At 44.9% G+C, this 11643-nt stretch overlaps 1 protein-coding gene across 1 annotated transcript in view; it reads right to left on the bottom strand.

The window, feature by feature from the left end:
• Nucleotides 1-2846: 2846 nt before the first annotated feature.
• The window catches only part of cep192 (centrosomal protein 192), a 61435-nt gene continuing 52638 nt past the window's right edge, over nt 2847-11643 (bottom strand). The window contains exons 54-56 of the mRNA XM_064334551.1: nt 8175-8301; nt 7240-7298; nt 2847-4799 (exon numbers count right to left, since the gene is read on the bottom strand). Coding sequence (XP_064190621.1) covers nt 4667-4799; nt 7240-7298; nt 8175-8301 — 319 coding nt within the window. The 3' untranslated portion in view covers nt 2847-4666. The remainder of the gene's footprint in view (nt 4800-7239; nt 7299-8174; nt 8302-11643) is intronic.

Raw genomic sequence — 11643 nt, 5'->3', positions numbered from 1 at the left:
AGTGTTCCGTTCCAGTTTTCCATCCCGTATAACTTCCAAAAAGCTGTAGCGACATCTACAGCGTAGGAGTACTACATGGTACTACTCGAAGAATTCTGCACTATCACTATTAAGCATTTGTTTAAATTAGACGCAGTAGGCTATCTCAAATAACCAAAAAAGGAGTTTTATTTTGTCACTTTGGTGACTCAGTTAAAACGATATATAGCAGGCTACTAATCTTAAAATAATAATTTGTAGTTTTTTTTTTTTAACAGTCAGGGTACAATAAATATTAAGCTCAAAATGTAATCGGATACTATGTAGTTCAGTGTTTTGGCGTTTTTAAGTATTAATTTCAAATCTTACTTAAATCGTTTTCCTTCTGTGCCTCTTGGAAATTGGTATAGTGGCATTGTTGAGCAATATTGGTGTCAACTGTGAGTATAAATAATTCCTATAATTATCATTTATAGCTTACATGCTTGTTTAAGCACAATATCTAAAAGAAATGCCAGCCCAAAATTAGGATTTGCCATTGTAAAAATGCTTGCTTAACTGATTTATAAACAAGTGATTTACCTCGAGGACAAACCAGTGTTCACCGTGGCCAGTTCGAATGATCTTTTGTGCTTTTTTTTATCTGAACAGGAGCGAGTTGCCACTAATGCAGCAAATACTTGCAGATGTGAAGAGCACACTTTTAAGGCCATGTAGCAGGAGAAAGGATCCCAACATGTACACCACAATTAACTACTGTATATATATATATATATATTTTTTAATCATACCTTGAAATTTAACTCGATCTGGATAAGTTATCTGATCTTCGATCTTGATACTTTAATCTGACAGCTGGTGAACCTGTGTGGAAAACATGCATTTTTTTAACTGAAAAAAAAAGATTTTTTTTCAGTTAAAACATTATATGCAACATACACAGCATAATCAGTCAGAATGTAAGATTAAGAGCAAAACATTTTTTTCTACTGTAATCAATGGAATTGGCATAGCTTTGATGTAAAGCAGGTGTTTCCTCAAACTGTCCTCCCTGAAACATGATACTTTCATTTTAGAATTCAAGAGGTAAGCAAATACACCCTCTAGTGGTGCCCTCTAAGATTGCAAAGCTTCAAGCTAATTGTATGGTGATTCTGAACTTTTCAGGCTTTCAGTACAAGAAGTGGAGCAAATTTTCTGTAAGCACGTTTTCCACCAACAGGGGGAAAATGTGCATAGAAAACATATGGTTTATTACAAGTTTCAGTTTTACATGTTTTAATTATCTACCAACTAATTTATGTAACAGTTTAAAGTACTCTAAATAAATCTTCTGGTTTAGATACAATGAGCCAAGATGGGAATGGATGGTCAGTTGTCATCAGCAAAATAAAGTAGATACCCAGACATTTCATATTTTTCCCAGTATCAGATTTTGCATCCGATTCAAGTCACAAGTCATTCAGTAATTCTTGCTGGAGTGCCTGGACACCATTGTGGTGGGTGCTTGTATATGTTATATAAGAACTCCAATTGTTCTGCAGTATATGAGGCACAATGGGATGTCAACAGGGGCCATATAATCAGGCCAAGTGCATAAAAGACAATGCATTAAAGTACATGATTTAAGATGCATTGACTGAAAAGCAGATTTCACTTTAGACAGGCATCAGAGGGACCATCCCTGGGATTGTTTTTAAAACAAAAATGATTAGAAGTAATCTGGAAAGCAACATCTATTGGACAGCATTAATACCACAAACAATCATTCGAGAAGAATTTTATTTAGCACAAGAGGAGAAAATGGAAATCGTCATATGACAATTTTAGGCTAATTCAACATTGATTGAAGAAATGCATGCAAGTGTTCATCTTAATTCAATTGTGGTAAAAACAGGCACATTGGATTTAACATTTTAAAATCACTTTCAATGCCTTAATGCTGGTTTCAATCAACTGCAGGTGACCAGCTAATTTCTTGAATTTGTGAGTAGGAAGGGGCGCTGTCCCCGTTTACAAAGGGGGGGGCTGGGGCCTGTCTGTCACTGCGTCGGGTGCAGCGCGGCTGCAGGTTACCCAGGGCGACGCCAGACGCAGTCTGCCTGGCGTCGTTTCGGCTGGCAGATTCGGGCTCAGGACACTGGCAGGACGCACCGGGGCCCGTCGGGCTCAGACGCGGCCGCGGGCTTATCGGCTGGGTAATTAGGCCACCATATGCTCCCTGGGTACCGCTTCTGCGACCAGGAGACCAAAGTCCCCTCCAGTCGCATCTGTTGGTGAAAAAGCGCATGCGCACTGTGGCTAGCTTTCTCCTTTCTGGTTATAATATCCCATCTCTGACTGAGTTTGGGGAGGGGGGGGGGGAATTGAGGTAGTCTCCTATAGATTTTCTGTGCAACAAAACCCCCTTTGAAAATCAGGTGCATTTTTTTGATTTACTGTAGAAAAGAACAAAAGCCAGGGATAATCTTTGGACCATTCATGGCACAGGGTTGATTTCCCCATAACTCCGGCTTTTTAAAAATGTTTCTTTTCTCACTAAACTCCGCACTACCATTTATCTGGTAAATGACTGAAGCTCATTTGTACATGCTACTACAACATACCATAATGTTTACAGCACATCAGTTGCATGTGTGATTACTAATGCTGTGAGTATGTTGGAATGGCTACAAAAAACTACATTTTGAACCAATTTCCACAGGGAGGGAAAATAAATGTAAACACCCCATTTAAGGACAGTCAAATTCCATGACATTATCAACCAACTATAAAATACAACTGAACAAGCAATAACTCTGCATTGTACTCAACTACTGACACATAACCTGGAGACAGGACACAAAAAAAAAAAAAAAGTATGCAAATGTATTTCACACGGATCTTTATTTTATCAAGTGGTTCGTTTAAAAATAAATACATTTTGACACTAAGAAATAGAATTTACAAGGCATGTGCAATTTTTAAAAATATATACTGAACGGCATAGCAAAATTTTCTAGCAAAAAAAAAAAAAAAACTCAGTTCATCTGGGAACACTGACACTTACATGGCCTTATTACAAAAGTTCTGATCCAATCTAAAAATAAATTACATTTTTCATGAAAGGAAGTGTTTACAAAATTTACACTCAAATGGTCGCTCCATTCTTAAGGATCCAACAAATGAGGGGTAGGGGGGGTGGGGTGGAGGTGGTGGAGGGACTTAAACTAAATATTTAAATCACTGTTTTCTGAATACATTCATAAACAGTGGACTGAGAATCCTGGGTATTTTCCCTGAAACTGCTCGGTTGAGCCAGGCGGGCTCGCCTTAGCCAAGCGCGGTGAGAGAGGGGTTCCGGAGCGTTCCGTCCGAGGGAGAGGGCCCCGCGGAGCTGAAGGTTAACCTGTCCCAGTCGGTCTGGGTCAAACAGTCCTGCAGACCCCGTTTTCCAGGCCCGTCTTCTGGGAGACCGGGCCGCCTTTAACACGCAACCGTTTAACATCCTAATGATTTCGGAGGCTCCGTCTCCTGACTGGATTAAGGGCTTCTGGGCAGATGGACCGCTGGTCAGGTGCCAGGAGCAGACACATGGCACCCAGAAGCCCGCCAGCTTGGTGGCACCACAGCTTGGGCAATCAGTGTTGGCATGGAGATCTTACCCAGCAGAAGAGAACTGTACGCGTGGGCTGGTAAGACGGCCTTGGAAGGGGGGAAACGGGGTTCTAATCGAAAACGGCGCCCAGGCCAGCGGTTTGTACCGGGCCAATCGAAACGCGTGAAACCGAAAGGCATTTTAGCGAAGCTTCCCGACTGCTTTTAAAGGCTTCACTCGCGCGCCTCCTCAACGCCGTCCGAAAAGGACACAGAGGGGACATTTAACCCAAGGAACGCGAAGGATGTTTTTTCCCCAGATGTTGCTGTGCGAAACCGCGGCGGGCCTCGCGAACGCCTCTCGCCCCGAGTCGCCGGGCATTCAGACACGGCGGCAGAGAGCGGCCGACGGAAGAGAAACCTGCGAGAGCGGATGAAAGCAGGGACCTTGCCCCGAGACCCCGCTGCCTTCCGGATTTGAGGAGTCGCTCCGAATGAACCGACTCAAAGGCAGCCTTACAGCAGACGCCGCAGAACCACCCCGTCCTTTAAAAGGAGGTCACGCTTCCTCCGCCCTGCTGACAAGACCGCCTTGTTCTTGTCTTCCCTATCTTCACCGCATGCGTGAATGCCCTTTGACAATGTCTGAGCAATTTTTTAAAATCAGAAACCAATTTTATCAAGCAATTTATGGGTTTTCTTAGGGGCGAGGAGGAAAAATATAAATATATATATACAAATGCAATTCTGACAAATGAGAAAAGACACTTTACAGCTGCATTCCCGCACCGCACCGCCGTGGCTTGGTTCAAGGTTATGCAAATGCGAAGCAGTGCAAATCAAGTGGCGACGCCCATTAGCATTTTCAAATGTCAAACGGGCGTCCGACGACAGCGCGGAGCCTGACTGGAGCACTCGAGTGCGGTACAAATGCACAGTGTAAACGTGCCGTTTTCTTTTTGTTTTTAAACAAACGGAGCTGCCTTCGAACATCACTGGATTCCAGAGAGAAACCGTGAAGTAAGAAAAAAGAGAAATGGATGATCGCACATTTCCGTGGAGGGGGGGCTCCATACGTGAGGGCGGCCCTTCCGCACGCGTGTTAAGGGTCTCAGGGCAGGGCTTCACCAGTCAGCCGAATGCTCAGGCTGGCGCTGGTGTCGGCCTGTATGAGCAGCGAGCTGCTGAACTTCCCCGCTGCTCCGGGTTTGAACTGGACCGGTATGTTGATGTAGTGTTGTGACCTGCAGGGAAGGACAGGAAGAACCTATACACGACAAACAGGCTGTAACGCTCTCACCAACACACCAGCTTGCTCACACACACACACGTGCATGCATACACATGCGCCCTCCCCACGCACGCTCACAACACACACCACACAACCACTGCAGCACACATGCGCTCGCTCACACACCACACACACGCGCGCGCCGTACATAATACACATGCGCTCGCTCCACGCTCACACACACACACACACACACTACAACATACACCTGCCACACACACACACACACACACACACACACACGCTTGCCTCACACACACACACAACACACATCCCTCACACCTCTCACACACACACACACACTACATACACACACATGGCTCGCCCACACACACACACGCGCTGCTCTCACACACCGACAATACACATCCTCTCCCACAAACAACACACCACCAACACACACACACACTGAAGTGCTGATATCCCGGTGCGGGCTGATGATAAATGGCGGTTAGCTCATTTGAGCTGCCCTCCATTAACAAATAGAAAAACACTGTATGCGGAACTCGAGCGGTGCCGTATGTGTATGTGCACATGCTGCGGGCCCCACGTGGGGCACTGGTCAGATGGTCAGCCTGCGTTCCTCCCGTCCTCTTTGCTTCCTAAGTACACGAGGTTCCAACCGGTGACTGGAGTTCACAGCGCTATATTAGAGCTTATGCATATTCATTAAGAGGCTTTGCCGAGACAGAACGACCATTGTCACGGTATTATTCTTGGTCACCCCTTCATAAATATTCATAAGCCGCATCAAACTGGAACGCTTCAAGCTTCAACAGTAGGGAGACAGAACTTGTAACGTAAAGAACACAGAGCTGAACATCTGGTAAGGTCAGGGGTGGGTGAGGAGGGCCGGACCAGATTCGCGACTTCATGCCAACTTCTGCTCTTAATTATCCAATTACCCCAGTCGCTCATTTATTCACATTTGACTGAAGTTTCTTGATAAGTTTGTGAATAACAGCTGAAGGCTGCTCTTGGGCTGCTAACCTCAACACTGCACTGTGGTCTAATCTACAGTTAAAGCAGCATTGGTGTATAACACTAAACAGCTAACTGGCCTGGGGTAAGTGGGGTAAACAAAAACATGAATACACTTCGGCCCTCCTCCAGTGGAGCAGTCCAATCCCGGGTTGGTCTATATAACTTATATTACACTCCCGACTGAAGTTTCACATAATTATTCCAGCATGTATAATACAGTAAACGCTGAAGAAATGCATCGGCTAAGAAAATATGCTATTTGTTATGAGTCCAATACAGATTATACATGTTAACTTCCACATTGGGAGCCTTTCTGTAAGTTCTCATAAAAGTACAGTGGAAGTTCTCACACGAGTCCAGTGAAGCAGGAGACGGTTCAGTTATGCATACTTGCCTTCTAGTAAGAATGCGCAGCATCATGGACGTATTATTTATCACGGTTCTGATCTATACTTTTTCCCCGGATGCATACTTCTGTGCTCGACTGGAATTGAGCATGCGTTTACAGAAACTTGTGCAAACTCCATTCCCAGAGATCATTGTGTTACAGGAAGTACTGGTTTACAGATGTAATCGTTGAACTTTTCAACTGTAAGTTAGTAAAAAGTGTGTTATTTTCCATTATTCCTAATAAAATTTTTCATGATTTGACTCATAATTTATGTGAGTTACAAAAACTGCAAAAAAGCACTTGTTGGCAAAAATCCAGCTAACTTGCTCATCATCTGAAATTGAATACTTAATTATAACCAATTACCTAATTCACTTGGCAGCAGGAAGGACCTGATTAATAAGCACTTATTTACACTGATGCCATAAACAGATCGAGTATGCTAGCTCAGTTCATCCTGGCAGGCCAAAGGTATTCTGACACCAGTGATGACGTGCATTCCAAATGTAGCAAAAGTGAGGTGTACTTGTGCACTACTATGAAGCACATTCTATCTAGTACCCTTGGAACCGTGCACTATCGAGTATGGAACTATGCATAATGCTAGTATACACAAAGGAACACAGTCTTTTCAGTTTGAGCGGGTTGCCATTTAACATGAGGATGCAGGAAGGCCACACCATGCAGGGAAGGCTCGCACTCAGCACACCAGCTCCCAGACCGCACGCCTCGCAGCTAGCACCTGGAGCTCTGGGTCACATGACCCCGCACCAGCCCCTCCCCCAAGGAAGAGGCCCAGTCCAGAAGCCCCCTCGCAGTAGCCAGGACAGGAGGGAACATTAAAACACCTCGGTAAAAAGGCCCTTTCGCTACGCTAACAGACGTTAACCGCTCTATGGCACGGCTCTGTAACCGCTCTTCAACCGCTCTATGGCACGGCTCTGTGACCGCTCTTCAACCGCTCTTTAACCGCTCACCTTAAAGGGAACCAGCCCTGGCGACCGATGGGACCACTCACCTTAAAGAATATTTGGAATGCTTGATGAAGAAGGGCTCCCTGGGGCTTACGAATTTCAGCTGCAAGTCAATTAGAGAAGCTCAACATCAAATCCATGCAAACATTCTGGGCAGTTCCATTAGTCACACAGTGGAGGGACGCGCCGCACATGCTGGGGCAATTAAAGTTGTGAAACCCGCAGGAAGCACAGAGACCCCCCTTCTGAAGCCATCTCAAACGCATCACTCCTCTTTGAGAAGCACTTGGCATTTTGTTCTGTTTTTTTTTTGGTCAGATTTCGTTATTTTTCATCTTTTCGCAAACGTTTTTGTTTTCTCGCCGTGCGAGAGGAGGAGGAGTGGAAAGCGCTGCTGCTGCTTCAGAAGGGGGTCTCGGGAGGAAGAGCGCGGCGTCTGTGCGCTCCGAGCTCTCGGCCCTCGGAGCGCGGGGTCGCCGAAGAGCAAAGCCGCCGGTCCTGCCAAACGCGCTAGAAAAGAAAAGCTTCAGGGGGAAAAAGAAAAAAAGAAGTTTTCCCGAAACAAGGAATAGCTGCCATTTCCTCCTTTCCAGACGGTATCCGTCTAGTCTTGGACGAAAGCGTGATTGCAGAGGACTGCAGACAGCGTCTGGCGCTCTGACTGGAACGCGGCAGCGGCGGTACAGTTAGTGTGTATGTTAAGAAAGGAGCCTGTGACCCCAGCCGCTGTAAAGGGGGACAGAATGCAGACAAATTGGCCTGAGAAGCTAAGTGGTTTCGTGGTGCGGCGCTTTAGAGAGCTCCAACTCCCTGCTGCAGTACAAATATTAAAGGGCACGCATGATTATCCTCTGCAAGCAGCTTTGTCACCGTTTGAACAGGGAAGGGGAGAGAAAAAGAGAAAGAGGAAAAGAAAATCGTCCAAGGAATGTTCCTCTCGACCAATCGGATGGTGGGTTTGGCGACTGGCCTTACTTACCTCGTGGGTGTCAAACGAGTTGTTGCGCACGTTGACCTTCAGGGTGCTGGACTCGCCTGCACGGACCTGAGGAAAGGTGTAGAGGTCCTGGGGCGCGTACACCCCTCTCCGCGGCGCCTCCTCCTGGCTGGAAACCAAAGGTGGACAACAACATCTGTATCTGTGCAACTGAGCAACTGATCTGCATCTGTATTCAGACAGAAAGCCTGAAGCAGGCATGACTAACAGAAAAGAGGAAGTAATATAAATTAAAGATGGCAGTTTTCTATCCCAATATACGACAACGTTGCAACTGCTGTGCTTCCAAAGCGCCAAACTCATGATTTAACTTACTCATCATTGATCATGAAATGATTAACCTGTGAATGTGAAAAAACAGATCCTTTTTCACATTAGTATTTCATAAATAACGCAAACCTATAGGTTCTAAACCAGTGGTCTCCAACCCTGGTACTGGAGAGCTACAGGGTCTGCTGGTTTTTGTTTTCACCTTAAAATCTGCACCCAAGACACCAGGTGAGTTGAGTTAACTGTAATCAACTGCTCTAACTGATTCATGAAGTGCAGTGTCACTATGAAAACCAGGAGACCCTGTAGCTCTCCAGGACCAGGGTTCTAAATGGCTGGCCAATATGTACATACATTACAGTACATCTCATCTACATTTATTATAAATGTCTGTCTGAGCAACACTAGTGCAAGATATAGCTGCACCAGACACTGCAGTTGTGGGAGCAGCCAGCTGTCAAATCTCTACAAACCTAAACAATTTTTCTGAGCCCACTGCCAACCGTCAAGAAACAAACAATATTGGGCTGCAGCTAGCAAGCTATAAGGACAATATCATTAGTCTCTCGTCACTCGTTCCTTCCCATAAGTTCTGTTGCTCTGCAAATCCATTGGAAAAGGGGTTTGTATGGAATTTTGTACAGAAGTACATATCACTGAAATTAAATACATTTTAATTTGAATCATTTAATGGAATGGTGACTTGTATCACTCAAGCCTTATTGTTTAAAAAGCTATAAATCATTTTATAATAATAAGAACAAGGTGCAGCAGGATCTCAAGAACCTTTTTTTAAATCCCTCAGCTTTCAGAAAGACTATGAACTGTAACACCAAGCATGATAATAACCTGTCTACAGTGCACAAATGCTGGCAAAAAGTGCTGCCCTTCCGAATTCTCAAGAACAAAAACAACAAAAAGGCAAACTGTAGGCTTAGTTCATGTAGAACAATGTTTTCTTTGTGAGTTGATAACACGGTTAACAGCATTTAGTCTCTCACGGGTGAACTGCAGGTTCAGGGCAAGCTAGGTATGGCTCTTCACAAGCCACTAGACATAGCATCAATGGCCTTGAAAGGAGAGCAGTAGTCGGCTGACACAATGACGGCTTCCGACAGCCTCGCTCTTAAACCTAAACTGCTTCTAGCACTGTTAAAGGTCCTGGAAACTGACATCTGTGAATGCTTTGCTCGTGTTTTAATACCTTTTTTTTTGCATTCACTAACGGTTGAGATACTTTAAAATGATTCTCGTGTTGGAATTGGCTTGCTTTCCCCCTTGGCTGAACGCCAGGTTTTCAGTGGGCGGAGTTAACAGACTGTTAGTTACACAACAAAAACCTTAAGTCCAGTGAAATCTCTCCTGCATGTAATATGTAAGTGACTCTTTTGCCACTTTTGTGCAGGTAAAACAAGCTAAGTCGAAAAGGCCTAAGCATTACCCTGTCTCTGCATGCAGAGAAAGCAATACAACACTTTAGTCACAAAAATGAAGAGACCTACAAATTTATTTTATTTTTTTTAATGGAGCCATTGGCACTGCAATATTACAGTAACTTATACAGTTAGTATATGCATGCCCATTTTCACCTGGAACTTGTTGCAGAACGCGGTGGACCAGTTAGTAGGCCTACTGCTTAGCTAGCAACAACTAAATAGCTTTCAAGTTTTAATTATTCGGGTGTAATGTCCGGAGTTGAGACTGCTACAGTCTATTCGCTCAGTGTTACACATTGAATGATCTTCAGGCTTATGTCGCTTTCTTTCGTTTTGTCTGGAAGTGTAAGGGTTGTAACAGCCCTAACCTAGCTAGCACGAGGAGTGGTTCACATATGACGTGTCTTACGGATACGAATGCTAATGAACGCAGGATGCAGGTCCACCCTGTCCTTGTCTGCTGAACAGGTCACAATAGGCTAATAGTGTTTATTACAATTTATGGTTATAACTGAGTTAAAAACTTGGGAAAATACTAAAACAACAATCAATTGTCACTTCTGGGGAATGCAACCACAATTTGAATCCAGTTGCCTGGACCTTTAATAAAGTAAAGTAATCTGACAGTGTGTTAAAAAATATTCACTGAATCACTACACAAGAGATTACCATAGTTTCCTTCTCATTATGACGATCCTCTGTAACTAGTGCATCTTAGATGGACCCAACAAACAGTGAGAAGCAATTCTGTTCATCAATGAAGCTGTGTGCAACTTGTTTCCTCTCATCACTCAAATTTTTATACAAGACGCAAGTAAAATCAGAATCGGTTCTTTTCTGTAGGACAGTGGGGTTTCCACAATTTTGACTGACCAAAGAACCAAGAAACAGGAGAAAATCTTAAGATCACTGTCAACTTTGAGAAGAAAGATTACTGTACTACCCATTATTTGGACTTTATCGAATAGGGTATTGGCGTTCGAATATAAACCAAGATTCTATGCCTTGTCCGTGTCACCTTGCCTTTTCTCAGCAAATTTCACCCAGCGCATCAATACCTGCCCTAAACAAGGAATGCAAACCTGAGGCATACCTCTACTAAGCAGGGCTTCAGTATCATATAAACTGGTCTTCTACACCACCCCCAAACTGAGCTTCTACACCACCCCCAAACTGCCCTCCTACACCACCCCAAACTACCCTCCTACACCACCCCAAACTACCCTTCTACACCGCCCCCAAACTGCCCTTCTACACCACCCCAAACTACCCTTCTACACCACCCCCAAACTGCCTCTACCACCCCAAATGGCTTTACACCCAATGCCTCTACCCACCAAACTGGCTTCTACACCACCCAACACTACACCACCAAACTTACCAAGCTTCTACACCACCCCCAAACTGGCCTTCTACACCACCCCCAAACGCCTCTAACACCCCTAACGCCTTCTACACCACCCCAACTACCCTTCTACACACCCCAACCCTTCTACACCCCCCCAAACTGGCCTTCTACACCACCCCCAAACTGGCCTTCTACACCACCCCCAAACTACCCTTCTACACCGCCCCCAAACTGGCCTTCTACACCACCCCAAACTGGCCTTCTACACCACCCCCAAACTGGCCTTCTACACCACCCCCAAAGTACCCTCCTACACCACCCCCAAACTGGCCTTCCACACCACACACAGCTGGCCTTCTACACCACCCCCAAACTGGCCTTCTACACCACCCCAAAC

This window comes from Anguilla rostrata, chromosome 1, assembly GCF_018555375.3.
Source record: "Anguilla rostrata isolate EN2019 chromosome 1, ASM1855537v3, whole genome shotgun sequence".
NCBI classification, from domain to species: Eukaryota; Metazoa; Chordata; class Actinopteri; order Anguilliformes; family Anguillidae; genus Anguilla; species Anguilla rostrata.
This window is presented reverse-complemented; position numbering and strand designations above follow the sequence as displayed.